Below are 14,988 nucleotides of genomic sequence, written 5' to 3' on the forward strand. Positions count from 1 at the left end.
ATCATTTTATTTACCCCATTTTAGAACCTTCTTCCCTTTCTTAGTATAGGGCTTAGTTCAAATCCTGCTTCCTCCATGAACTCTCCTTATTTCTCCCAACTACACTGATGTCTTCCTCAACTGAACTATTCCCCACATTGACCACTCATACAGGTTATTCTGTATTGATTTTTTTTTCTTTATACAGCAGGTTCTTATTGGTCATCAGTTTTATACATATCAGTGTATACATGTCAATCCCAATCTCCCAATTCATCCCACCACCCCCACCCCCCCAGCCACAGCTTTCCCCCCTTGGTGTCCATACGTTTGTTCTCTATATCTGTGTCTCAATTTCTTCCCTGCAAACCGGTTCATCTGTACCATTTTTCTAGGTTCCACATATATGCGTTAATATACGATATTTGTTTTTCTCTTTCTGACTTACTTCACTCTGTATGACGGTCTCTAGATCTATCCACGTTTCAACAAATGACCCAATTTCGTTCCTTTTTATGCATGAGTAATATTCCATTGTATATATGTACCACATTTTCTTTATCCATTGGTCTGTCTATGGGCATTTAGGTTGCTTCCATGACCTGGCTATTGCAAATAGTGCTGCAGTGAACATTGGGGTGCATGTGTCTTTTTGAATTATGGTTTTCTCTGGGTATATGCCCAGTAGTGGGATTGCTGGATCATATGGTAATTCTATTTTTAGTTTTTTAAGGAACCTCCATACTGTTCTCCATAGTGGCTGTATCAGTTTACATTCCCAGCAACAGTGCAAGAGGGTTCCCTTTTCTCCACACCCTCTCCAGCATTTATTGTTTGTAGACTTTCTGATGCCCATTCTAACTGGTGTGAGGTGACACCTCATTGTAGTTTTGATTTGCATTTCTCTAATAATTAATGATGTTGAGCAGCTTTTCATGTGCTTCTTGGCCATCTGTATGTCTTCTTTGGAGAAATGTCTATTTAGGTCTTCGGCCCATTTTTGGATTGGGTTGTTTGTTTTTGTAATATTGAGCTGCATGAGCTGTTTATATATTTTGGAGATTAATCCTTTGTCCATTGATTCGTTTGCAAATACTTTCTCCCATTCTGAGGGTTGTCTTTTCGTCTTGTTTATGGTTTCCTTTGCTGTGCAAAAGCTGTTAAGTTTCATTAGGTCCCATTTGTTTATTTTTGTTTTTATTTCCATTACTCTAGGAGGTGGATCAAAAAAGATCTTGCTGTGATTTATGTCAAAGAGTGTTCTTCCTATGTTTTCCTCTAAGAGTTTTATAGTGTCCGGTCTTACATTTAGGTCTCTAATCCATTTTGAGTTAATTTTTGTGTATGGTGTTCGGGAGTGTTCTAATTTCATTCTTTTACATGTAGCTGTCCATTTTCCCCAGCACCACTTATTAAAGACACTGTCTTTTCTCCATTGTATATCCTTGCCTCCTTTGTCATAGATTAGTTGACCATAGGTGTGTGGGTTTACCTCTGGGCTTTCTATCTTGTTCCATTGATCTATGTTTCTGTTTTTGTGCCAGTACCATATTGTCTTGATTACTGTAGCTTTGTAGTATAGTCTGAAGTCAGAGAGTCTGATTCCTCCAGCTCCGTTTTTTTCCCTCAAGACTGCTTTGGCTATTTGGGGTCTTTTGTGTCTCCATACAAATTTTAAGATTTTTTGTTCTAGTTCCATAAAAAATGCCATTGGTAATTTGATAGGGATTGCATTGAATCTGTAGATTGCTTTGGGTAGTATACTCATTTTCACAATATTGATTCTTCCAATCCAAGAACATGGTATATCTCTCCATCTGTTGGTATCATCTGTAATTTCTTTCATCAGTGTCTTATAGTTTTCTGCATACAGGTCTTTTGTCTCCCTAGGTAGGTTTATTCCTAGGTATTTTATTCTTTTTGTTGCAATGGTAAATGGGAGTGTTTCCTTAATTTTTCTTTCAGATTCTTCATCATTAGTGTATAGGAATGCAAGAGATTTCTGTGCATTAATTTTGTATCCTGCAACTTTAGTAAATTCATTGATTAGCTCTAATAGTTTTCTGGTGGCATCTTTAGGATTCTCTATGTATAGTATCATGTCATCTGCAAACAGTGACAGTTTTACTTCTTCTTTTCTAATTTGTATTCCTTTTATTTCTTTTTCTTCTCTGATTGCCGAGACTAGGACTGCCAAAACTATGTTGAATAATAGTGGTGAGAGTGGACATCCTTGTCTCGTTCCTGATCTTAGAGGAAATGCTTTCAGTTTTTCACCATTGAGAATGATGTTTGCTGTGGGTTTGTCATATATGGCCTTTATTATGTTGAGGTAGGTTCCCTCTATGCCCACTTTCTGGAGAGTTTTTATCATAAATGGGTGTTGAATTTTGTCAAAAGCTTTTTCTGCATCTATTGAGATGATCATATGGTTTTTATTCTTCAATTTGTTAATATGGTGTATCACATTGATTGATTTGTGTATGTTGAATAATCCTTGCATCCCTGGGAGAAATCCCACTTGATCATGGTGTATGATCCTTTTAATGTGTTGTTGGATTCTGTTTACTAGTATTTTGTTAAGGCTTTTTGCATCTGTATTCATCAGTGATATTGGTCTGTAATTTTCTTTTTTTATAGTATCTTTGTCTGGTTTTGGTATCAGGGTGATGGTGGCCTCATAGAATGAGTTTGGGAGTGTTCCTTCCTCCACAATTTTTTGGAAGAGTTTGAGAAGGATGGGTATTAGCTCTTCTCTAAATGTTTGATAGAATTCACCTGTGAAGCCATCTGGTCCTGGACTTTTGTTTGTTGGAAGATTTTTAATCACAGTTTCAATTTCATTACTTGTGATTGGTCTGTTCATATATTCTGTTTCTTCCTGGTTCAGTCTTGGAAGGTTATACCTTTCTAAGAATTTGTCCATTTCTTCCAGGTTGTCCATTTTATTGGCATAGAGTTGCTTGTAGTAGTCTCTTAGGATGCTTTGTATTTCTGCAGTGTCCGTTGTAACTTCTCCTTTTTCATTTCTAATTTTATTGATTTGAGTCCTCTCCCTCTTTTTGTTGATGAGTCTGGCTAATGGTTTATGAATTTTGTTTATCTTCTCAAAGAACCAGCTTTTAGTTTTATTGATCTTTGCTATTGTTTTCTTTGTTTCTATTTCATTTATTTCTGCTCTGATCTTTATGATTTCTTTCCCTCTGCTAACTTTGGGTTTTGTTTGTTCTTCTTTCTCTAGTTCCTTTAGGTGTAAGGTTAGATTGTTTATTTGAGATTTTTCTTGTTTCTTGAGGTAGGCTTGTATTGCTATAAACTTCCCTCTTAGAACTGCCTTTGCTGTGTCCCATAGGTTTTGGATCGTCGTGTTTTCATTGTCATTTGTCTCTAGGTATTTTTTGATTTCCTCTTTGATTTCTTCAGTGATCTCTTGGTTATTTAGTAACGTAGTGTTTATCCTCCATGTGTTTGTGTTTTTTATGTTTTTTCCCCTGTAATTCATTTCTAATCTCATAGCGTTGTGGTCAGAAAAGATGTTTGATATGATTTCAATTTTCTTAAATTTACTGAGGCTTGATTTGTGACCTATGATGTGATCTATCCTGGAGAATGTTCCGTGCGCGCTTGAGAAGAAAGTGTAATCTGCTGTTTTTGGATGGAATGTCCTATAAATATCAATTAAATCTATCTGGTCTATTGTGTCGTTTAAAGCTTCTGTTTCCTTATTTATTTTCATTTTGGATGATCTGTCCATTGGTGTAAGTGGGGTGTTAAAGTCCCCCACTATTATTGTGTTACTGTCCATTTCCTCTTTTACAGCTGTTAGCAGTTGCCTTATGTATTGATGTGCTCCTATGTTGGGTGCATATATATTTATAATTGTTATATCTTCTTCTTGGATTGATCCCTTGATCATTATGTAGTGTCCTTCCTTGTCTCTTGTAACATTCTTTATTTTAAAGTCTATTTTATCTGATATGAGTATTGCTACCCCAGCTTTCTTTTGATTTCCATTTGCATGGAATATCTTTTTCCATCCTGTCACTTTCAGTCTGTATGTGTCCCTAGGTCTGAAGTGGGTCTCTTGTAGACAGCATATATATGGGTCTTGTTTTTGTATCCATTCAGCAAGCCTGTGTCTTTTGCTTGGAGCATTTAGTCCATTCACGTTTAAGGTAATTATCGATATGTATGTTCCTCTGACCATTTTCTTAATTGTTTTGGGTTTGTTTTTGTAGGTCCTTTTCTTGTCTTGTGTTTCCCACTTAGAGAAGTTCCTTTAGCATTTGTTGTAGAGCTGGTTTGGTGGTGCTGAATTCTCTTAGCTTTTGCTTGTCTGTAAAGCTTTTGATTTCTCCCTCGAATCTGAATGAGATCCTTGCTGGATAGAGTAATCTTGGTTGTAGGTTCTTCCCTTTTATCACTTTAAGTATATCATGCCACTCCCTTCTGGCTTGTAGAGTTTCTGCTGAGAAATCAGCTGTTACCCTTATGGGAGTTCCCTTGTATGTTATTTGTTGTTTTTCCCTTGCTGCTTTCAATAATTTTTCTTTGTCTTTAATTTTTGCCAGTTTGATTACCATGTGTCTTGGCATGTTTCTCCTTGGGTTTATCCTGTATGGGACTCGCTGCGCTTCCTGGACTTGGGTGGCTATTTCCTTTACCATATTAGGGAAGTTTTCTACTATAATCTGTTCAAATATTTTCTCAGGTCCTTTCTCTCTCTCTTTTCCTTCTGGGACCCCTATAATGTGAATGTTATTGCGTTTAATGTTGTCCCAGAGGTCTCTTAGGCTGTCTTCATTTCTTTTCATTCTTTTTTCTTTATTCTGTTCCACAGCAGTGAATTCCACCATTCTATCTTCCAGGTCACTTATCCGTTCTTCTGCCTCAGTTATTCTGCTATTGATTCCGTCTAGTGTAGTTTTCATTTCAGTTATTGTATTGTTCATCTCTGTTTGTTTGTTCTTTAATTCTTCTACGTCTTTGTTAAACATTTCTTGCATCTTCTCGATCTTTGCCTCCGTTGTTTTTCCGAGGTCCTGGATCATCTTCACTATCATTATTCTGAATTCTTTTTCTGGAAGGTTGCCTATCCCCACCTCGTTTAGTTGTTTTTGGGGGTTTTATCTTGTTCCTTTATCTGGTACATAGCCCTCTTCCTTTTCCTCCTGTCTATCTTTCTGTGAATGTGGTTTTTGTTCTACAGGCTGCAGAATTGTAGTTCTTCTTGCTTCTGCTGTCTGCCCTCTGGTGGATGAGGCTATCTAAGAGGCTTGTGCAGGTTTCCTGATGGGAGGGACTGGTGGTGGGTAGAGCTGGGTGTTGCTCTGGTGCGCAGAGCTCAGTAAAACTTTAATCCACTTGGCTGCTGATGGGTGGGACTGGGTTCCCTCCCTGTTGGTTGTTTTGCCTGAGGCAACCCAACACTGGAGCCTACCTGGGCTCTTTGGTGGGGCTAATGGCCGACTCTGGGAGGGCTCACGCCAAGGAATACTTCCCAGAACTTCTGCTGCCAGTGTCCTTGTCCCCACGGTGATCCACAGCCACCCCCTGCCTCTGCAGGAGACCCTCCAACACTAGCAGGTAGGTCTGGTTCAGTCTCCCCTGGGTTCACTGCTCCTTCCCCTGGGTCCCGATGCGTGCACTGCTTTGTGTGTGCCCTCCAAGAGTGGAGTCTCTGTTTCCCCCAGTCCTGTCAAAGTCGTACAATCAGATCCCACTAGCCTTCAAAGTCTGATTCTCTAGGAATTCCTCCTCCCGTTGCCAGACCCCCAGGTTGGGAAGCCTGACGTGGGGCTCAGAACCTTCACTCCAGTGGGTGGACTTCTGTAGTATAAGTGTTCTCCAGTCTGTGAGTCACCCACCCAGCAGTTATGGGATTTGATTTTGCTGTGATTGTGCCCCTCCTACTGTCTCATTGTGGCTTCTCCTTTGTGTTTGGATGTGGGGTATCTTTTTTGGTGAGTTCCAGTGTCTTTCTGTCGATGATTGTCCAGCAGCTAGTTGTGATTCTGGTGTTCTCACAAGAGGGAGTGAGAGCATGTCCTTCTACTCCGCCGTCTTGGTTCAGGCCCTTAGTTTGTATCTGTATTGATTTTTAAAATATCCAATCATCCACTTATGAAGACTCTACTTAAGTAACTGGTTATACTTAGCCAGTCACACCCACTTAGAGCACTTCTTGTTGGCAACAGGTCGCTAGGTGAAATAGCATATATCAGTTACATACTAGGTGCCAGACATTGTGCTAAGTGATTAACGTATGGTATTTCATTTAATACTGTACCTGTAGGACTCATGATCATGAAACTGAGCCTCAGAGAGTTTACCTCAGCTGTCCAAGATTACCAGCTAGTAATCCAGGTTTTTCTGACTCTTTAGACCATGCTCTACTTTAATCTGGTGGGTAAATTATCACAAAACATTGTTTCATCTTTTATGAAATCTTCTTCTATAGCTGATATTGCTCTGAAAGCAATTCCAAGAAAAGAGCTTTTTAAAATGTTTTGTTCAATTTACTATTTTAAAGGCAAGCATTCATTTGGCTGCATGTTTTAATGAGACAACAAAACTAAGCCACAGAAAGGGTAATCATCCCAAAATGATCTTCAGAGATATTTTAAAACAAGAATTCTGCTGTTAAGCCCTCCTTCCCTCTTTTCTTATCCCACATGGCTGATCAGTTCTTTTCTAGAGTCAACATATTCTCTCTTTTATTACTAATGACACTATTTAATTCCTTATCTGTATGTCTCTGGGGAGGTTCTGAAGACCCAGTGTTGATGGCATTCCTTTATACTCTTTGTATACTCAGAACTCCAAGATTCTTATAGTGCCTGGTAAATAGTAGGAGTTAAATAACTTTGAAAGAATGAAGAGTCAGCAGGACTTAGTTCCTTGCTTGGGGCAAAAGGGAAAGGAAATAGATAAGGATCCAATAATTTAGGAACTTGAATTTATTATTTGCATAGTGTGAGTTTCATTATTAAAACGATCTGTGGAAAGCATGTTCTTCTATCTGGGTACAAACTATTTCGGTACAAACTAGATGTATCACATTTTCTTGTGGATTTTAAGATTTTGAGCCAAAAAATGCCCAGAAGATGAAACAATGTTTTGTGATCATTTACCCACCAGGTTTTTAAAAATGTGTAAATAATATATGTTCGTTGTAGAAAAATTTAGACAGTGTAAAAGAGGCAAAAAAGAAAATGAAAATCGCTCTATTTCCATTATTCAGAGATAACTACTGGTACATTTTGGTGAATAGCTTTCCAGAATTTTTTCCTGTGCATAAGGAGTAAGAAATATTACATGTGGGCCTAAGCAGTTGAGATTGTACCATAGAAGCAAGTACTTATTTATTTAAGAAGCAAAGATTTTCTTCCCTTGCAAGTGAACCTGGTACCAATAAATGTTAGCTGCTATTGTTTTATTACAGTTGTTATTATTAATGACATCATTATTTGATTATAGCAAAAAAAATTAAATGCTTATAATAAATATTTAAATTATTTTTATAAGGTTTTTTGCCTCAAGTTGTTGTTTGGGAAGTCTAAAAACATTCAGATTGTATTTTTCTTTCTTTTTCTTTTGTCGTTATAGAATTCCTCAGAGAGTCATAGTTGTGCCAGAAGTCTCTTAATGGCAGATAGAATGCAAATAGTTGTGATTCTGTCTGAGTTTTTCAATTCCACATGGCAGAAGGCAAATTGTGCAAGTAAGTAATTCTTTCATTTTCATGTTGCTGTTATGGTTCAACAGTATAGATGTCATTTTATTTTAGTGAATTTTGAACTCTGAAAATTTTGAATATTTTTTATTACTAAGTTTAAATGAACTGTGATTAGCATCACGGTTTATTAGTGAGAACTACTTGGGCAAATACTGAAAGGCAGAAAAGTGTAGCAGTTAACAGTGAGCTTTGCAGTCAGACAGATCTGGATTTTATTCTAAGCTCTGCCATTTATTAGCCCTAACCTACTACTGTCAGACCTTGGGCATGTAATTTTACCTCTTGGAGCTTCAGTTTCCTCATCCGTAAATTGGTGGTAATAATGGAACCTACTTTATATGATTGTTTTGAGGAATAAATAAAATAAACTGTGTAAAGCACTTAGCTTAGTATCTGGCATATAGTTAATTGTTCAAGGAACGTTAGCTGCTTAATATAATAGTAATTATGATGTTTATAATAATCTGTCATATGGTGGTAGGGGGAGGTGATAACGTCTGTTCTACCAGTTTTGCAGGCTTGTATGTATTTGTATAATGAAATGAGATCTATTTTCAAGCATTCTTTGGAAAATTTAAAATCACTATTTCAATTCATAAGTGTTTTGAATACCAACTATGTACTAGGAAATTCTTATTTTCTATGCCTTATATTTTTTTTTTTTTTTTTTTTTTAATTTATGGCTGTGTTGGGTCTTCGTTTCTGTACGAGGGCTTTCTCTAGTTGCGGCAAGCGGGGGCCACTCTTCATCGCGGTGCGCGGGCCTCTCACTATCGCGGCTTCTCTTGTGGAGCACAGGCTCCAGACGCGCAGGCTCAGCAATTGTGGCTCACGGGCCTAGTCGCTCCGCGGCATGTGGGATCTTCCCAGACCAGGGCTCGAACCCGTGTCCCCTGCATTGGCAGGCAGATTCCCAACCACTGCGCCACCAGGGAAGCCCTATGCCTTATAATTTTTGAGGAAGAAAGTTATAGTTACAATGTAACCTAAAGCAGACAAATAACTGCTATAATAAAGTTATAGAGTCTTGGGGAAGCTGAAAATAAATCAGATTGGAGAGAATTTGAAATACTTCCTGGAGGAAGTACCTTTTGATCCTACACTTTTATGTCTGGGCATGATTTCAATAAGTAGAGATGAGAGGAAGGACAGTGCAGATAGGGAGGCATCGTGAACAGAGGCACAGAGGTATAAAAGAGTAGTAGACGTTACAGGATACTGGAAGCACAGTGGGAGGTAAACTTGGAAAGGGAAGGTAGGACCTTGACCTATATAGTAGTTTATCACTTATGCCAACATTTTTCATACCACTTAGAACACCAGCATAGTATTAAGAAATGGTTATATACTATAGTATCTTGGGAATTTACAATACACATAGAATATTAAAGGCAGTGAGAAGGACTATAGGTTAAAAAAAACTTTTAAACATCATTTAACCTAGCACTTTCTGAGCTTTTTTTTTTTAAAACTACAAAGACCCTTTTTTTTTCTTTTTTTTTTTGTGGAACCCCATTGGAAGAGAGAGACCAGTGAGGAAATTCTTACAATGGTTTAGGCAAGAAGCAAAGAAAACATGAAGTAGGGCATGGGCTGTGGAAATAGAAAGGATAGAGTGAATTAAAAATCTGTGTACCTGTAAGTCATTAAGGAGCTTAACTTTTCTAAGGACTTTGTCTTTTTGTTTAGTTCATATGAAGGAAAACTGTAAATGGGAAAAAGATTCTCTGCTAAGTTTCTTTTCCTTTGTAGTATACCATGGATATTGAATATTAACTCTTTTAATTTTGTCTCTATTAATTCAAATTTTCTGGTAATTTGAACAGAGGCTTGGCTGACAGCTAACTTTTTTTTAAAGCAAATCTTTACTTTTTTGGAGTAAAACTTTTTAGTATAAATATGATTGAACAGAGTTTGCTTAACTTATACGGAAGAGCTGTTTTTAAGTATTCTTAAGCCCTTCAGAAAAATCCATTGATATAGGAAAAAATATGTTAATTGCAAATAATTTAAAATCAGTTAATTAGAATAAGTGGGGTATGTGTTGGGATTCACTTCTTTCGACTGATGTTACTTAATTTACGTACTTGAGAGGTAAAGCATCTTTTCTTTAAAAGGTATTTTGTAATGAATTTACTAATTTAAAATAGCTTTCTTCTCCAGCTATTTAAAAAATAAATAAAAAGGAAAGAAAACATTTTGCTGCATATTTACTCAGTATGGTAGATATAAAACTCTTTAGAATAAATTCTTGGGGTTACCTTTGTTTTTCTGTGAGGCATCCTATCTTCAAAATATTCCTTGATTGAACTTCTTTTGAAGAAAAAATGAAATGTTTACTTCCTAATTAAAATTAATTTGGCCAAAATATACGGCCAAGCAAAATGCAGAGAAATATGACATCTTTTGGAGAATTAGATAGCTGATTGGGCAGGAAAGACAGGAAGACTTAGTTTTCATTCTGCTTACATTTGTACCCTTTGGATTGTATACCATAGCATTTAATACCTATTCAAAAATACATAAAAATTTTTAAAACTTGACAGACTGTCCAAATCTGCCATGATTATTCATATGTTAGATGTAATCAGAGAGATTGGCTATTTTCTTTTTCCAGATTATGCATTTTAAAAAAGTTATCTTCCATTCATTGTTTCATTCACATTTTAAAATTTATCATAATTTATATTCTGTATTTTATATGGAAATAAAATAGTTTTATAAATTTGTGCTCCTCAGCTGTTTTCCCTTGGGTATTCATTCTAAAGTAATCATTTAGGACTTCCCTGGTGGTCCAGTGGTTAAGACTTTGCCTTCCGATGCAGGGGATGTGGATTCGATCCCTGGTTGGGGAGCTAAGATTCCACATGCCTCGAGGCCAAAAAACCAAAACATAAAACAGAAACAATATTGTAACAAATTCAATAAAGACTTTAAAAAAAATGGTCCACATCAAAAAAAATCTTTAAAAAAAATAATAAAATAAAATAATCACCTTACCTAGAAATGAATAATCTTTACCAAATTACCTGGAAACACTTCTAATTATGTTCTCTGCAAATCTCTGTAATAAAGATAACATGAACATTTTCTGAAAAATTTTAAGAATTGTTCAAAAAACTTTGCAATTTTTACCAAAATTTAATAAAGCATTCTTAACATAGTCTTCTGTTACAAGGCAGTGAGAAAAGAAATTTGAAGGAAGGAAAAAATGAGCTAAAGAAGGTGAATAACAAGTCAGCAATTAAATTAAATAATATTTCTCAATGTCATGGCCCTTGGTTCATTTGAACTTCACAATAAGCCCTGTGAGGTAGAATGAGGGCTCAGAAAGTGTAAACGGACTGCAGATCAAGAGCCTAGAACTAAAATCAGAAGGCTTTGAGATTGTTCATCTGAATAGACAGTGTTCATGAGTTAAGGCCTAATTTGGTTTTAAAGTGCTATTTGACAAATTCATTGCACAGTCTCCATTTTAAGAAATATTAGCCCTACACTTTAGCCCTGCAAAGTTTAATATCTATGCTATATACATGTTTGATATTATGGAAAACCTAGTCTTTTACTAAAAATATAAATGTAAAATACTCTTTTTTTTCTAAAGACCTATCAGTACTACATAAAATTAAAACTAGATAATGTGAAAAAAAAAGTTTTTAATAAGGTTGCACATTTTCTAATGTTAATGCTCAGCAATGATCAGGAATCAGGCATCAGGTTCTGAGACAGTCGCATCTCTAGCAACCAGATCTGTTAAACCACTGATTTCATGGGATCCTCACTCTTTTATTTTCTTAATAAATGATGCTAAAGGCTTCTCTTCTCCTTTTACTTAAAAGATAATCCATTTGTTACCTATCCAGTCATTGTTTTTTTTAAATCTTTGGCCTTTAGAAATAGGTAGAAGAATGAATACAAAGGATATTTACTCTTTTAATAAAATGGAAGAAAGCAATCATATCACACTATAATTTTAAATGAATTTGTGCCTGATCAGAAGTTTGCCTAGGATGTTGTCATTTTGTATTGTTGGAGACCAAAATGTGCCATTCCAAAATACGCCTCTTTGGCGTAAGGATTATTTTGAGCTGATTATTTTGAGAAACAGCAGACACAGGAGAAGCTCTGAAAACAGAGTAGAAATAACCATTTTGTATGAGAAATTTATATTTATTAAGGAAATCTCCACTTGTAAGGGTGTCTCCCTCTCTGTACCAGGAAGAAAAGGATGACTTTAAATCACTAGAGAATCTTGTAAATGGAGAAGGCAGGGACATAATCTGCATAACCTTATGCTTGTTTACCTCACTTTTCCTGGTCATTTCCCCATAACTGACCTCCCCCACACTCATCTTTCTTTGTTTTTACCTGAAGATGATATTCAAGTCTGACTTCTAAGCCACCCCTTTGAGTTACTCAATTTCCCTTTGTATCTTCCGTGTATATGCGAGATATACAAGTCAACAAACTTCTGTTTGTTTTTCTCCTATTGATCTGTCTTTTGTTACAGGGGGCCCAGCTGAGAACTTACAAGGGTAGAGGGAAAATTATGTTTCCCTCCCTACCATATATGCATGAAAACACAGTATAAATATTCCCCCCCAAATCTAGATTATTTGCTTTTTTATTTAAACATAAAAAAAGACTGGTTGTGCTTGCTTCAGCAGCACATATACTAAAATTGGAACGATACAGAGAAGATTAGCATGGCCCCTGCACAAGGATGACACGCAAATTCGTGAAGCGTTCCATATTTTTAGCAATTAGACTCCAAGAAAGATGTTAAAAAAATAAAATAAATAAACATGGAAAAAAAAAAAGACTGGTCAATTTTCTCAGAACTTATGTAAAACTGTTAAATACAAGCTATGAACACTTTTGTCTCAGTTAACTTTTTGTGGTGATCTAGTTATTAAATTTGCAAATACAGAGCTGATAAGTGATGCCAGCAATAGAACTCTTCAATGGTAAATAATCTGGAGTCTATTCAGTCTGGCACCTAAAAGATAAAATGGGAAGGAAAAAAATTACAAAGGAAGAACAAAAACGACTGAGGTGTTTAAAAAATTTGTTTTTAATTGAGACTTAAACCAATATGTGATCCATTTTGTAAGAATATATCTTTTGATATAAAATGACTATTCCTTTTTCATCCTCTGTGCTAGAAAATGCAAAACTATAATTATATAAAAATCTTTTAAAATTAATTTAAGGGGCTATTAAAATTTTTTAAAATAATATTATTAAAAATATAAACATGTAAAAATATAAAAGCTAAAATATTGTTTAAAAGAATACTTATAAAATTAATACACTGCCAAAAAAATCACCTTTCTACTTGATCTAGCTGTGGGTTGGCACCTAGTCTTTGCCATTATTACTTGATAAAAGGAAGGCTAGACACTCAATGAAAGAGAGTGCCATCCTAATACAACATTGTTAATCAAGTATACTCCAATATAAAAAAAGAGAGAGAGTGCCATCCGTTACCACTACCATCTATTTTATCTTTAGAATATCCGTGTCTTTGAATATTAGTCTTCGTTAGAAATAAATTTTTGGAAACTGATTGAAACTCAAAAGGAGTGTACACAACTCTTCCAATTCATATTACAAATAACATGGAAATTAATTCTTGTGGAGAGTGACTGTTAAGAAGTAAAGAAAATATATCAAGGATTTCTCCTCTTCACAATTTTAAAGCTGTTATCAGAAGTGTATTGTTAACGCATATATGTGGAACCTAGAAAAATGGTACAGATGAACGGGTTTGCAGGGCAGAAATAGAGACACAGATGCAGAGAACAAATGTATGGACACCCCGGGGGGGAAAGTGGCGGGGCAGGGGGTGGTGGTGTGATGAATTGGGAGATTGGGATTGACATATATACACTAATGTGTATAAAATGGATAACTAATAAGAACCTGCTGTTTAAAAAAATAAATTAAAAAAAAGTCTATGTGTTTGAAAGAAAAAGGTTTAAAAGAAAAAAAAAAGAAGTGTATTGTTGACATAGGGATAGCCTGGTTATTGAGATGCTTCTTGGTTATCTTATGCATATGACAGGTGAATAATTAGTAGAGTGACCAGATTTGATGAGACCATGAATTGCTTTATGGTAAAGTGTTTTGGTACTTTGTTTTTGATTTTTTTCTTTTTTCAACTTTATTGAGATATAATTGACATATAACATTGTTTAAGTTTAAGGTGTACAGTGTGTTGATTTGATACACTTATATATTGCAGAATGATTACCACCATAGTGTTAGGTAACACCTCCGTCACGTCACATAATTACCATTTTGTGTGTGTGTGTGGTGAGATCATTTAAGATTTATTCTTTTAGCAACTTTCAAGTATAGAATACAGTATTGCTAACTAAAATCACCATACTGTACATTTGATCCTCAGAACTTATCTTACAGCTGGAGGTTTGTGCCCTTTGACCAACATCTCCCCATTTCTCCCACCCCCCCAGCCTTTGGCAATCACCATTCTGCTCTCTATTTCTAGGAGTTCAGCTCATAGTTGACTGTATATGCAGGAATTTATTTCTGGACTCTCCATTCTGTTTGATTGGTCTCCTTTCCTCTGATAGGAGAAAATCTTCCCTGGTTGATGAAACTCCTGGAGAAGGGATTTATGACAACTGAGTTTCTTTTGGAAGCTCTGTCTTCAAGCAGATCAGGGGAATTCACAGAAAGCTTCTCTCTGCCTTGGCTATTTTCCAAGTGCCGTCAGCTCAGAATAATCCTTATGGCAAATATTCTGCCACCCTTCACTTTTTATGTCTTGATTCTTTAAAAATCAATAATAAAACTTAATAGTTAACCAGAAGATCAATTAATCAGAACCCATCTTTCCCATATTTTATCTAAATGGTAACATACTAAGCATTGGACTCACTTATTTATATCTTATAACTTAAAATGTCCTAGTTTTCATACTTATTAAACTTAATTATGTTGTTTAGGTACAAAGTTCCCATAGTTTAATAGTATGTTTTCTGAAGCTTGCCCTATTTTTCAGAAATTGGTAATTGTCTCTGTTGTTCTCTATAAAACTAGTTTTGAAAAACAGCAGAGATCCTTATACAAACTCCTAATAGATGCCAAATACTTTACCTAAAGATGCATACATAACTCCTGTTATGATATTTAGTAGGTTTCTATGTAAGGTCTTAACTTGAATCCTTAACACCTTTAAGAATGCCTCTTGAGCTGATGCTTGAGCCCTCACTGAGAAAGAAGCTATGCTAATCTGTCCTTGA

The 14,988-nt window shown here is 35.8% G+C and overlaps 1 protein-coding gene and 1 non-coding gene across 2 annotated transcripts in view; both read left to right on the forward strand.

The window, feature by feature from the left end:
- The window catches only part of OSTM1 (osteoclastogenesis associated transmembrane protein 1), a 37,134-nt gene that overhangs the window by 5,350 nt on the left and 16,796 nt on the right, over positions 1–14,988 (forward strand). The window contains exon 2 of the mRNA XM_061207182.1: positions 7,588–7,702. Within this exon, the coding sequence (XP_061063165.1) occupies positions 7,588–7,702 (115 nt within the window). The remainder of the gene's footprint in view (positions 1–7,587; positions 7,703–14,988) is intronic.
- LOC133102692 (U6 spliceosomal RNA) lies at positions 12,369–12,475 on the forward strand. Its single transcript, XR_009703042.1, has one exon. It is a non-coding gene; the product is annotated as a U6 spliceosomal RNA (small nuclear RNA).

The sequence above is a fragment of the Eubalaena glacialis genome, chromosome 12, assembly GCF_028564815.1.
Source record: "Eubalaena glacialis isolate mEubGla1 chromosome 12, mEubGla1.1.hap2.+ XY, whole genome shotgun sequence".
Classification (NCBI taxonomy): domain Eukaryota; kingdom Metazoa; phylum Chordata; class Mammalia; order Artiodactyla; family Balaenidae; genus Eubalaena; species Eubalaena glacialis.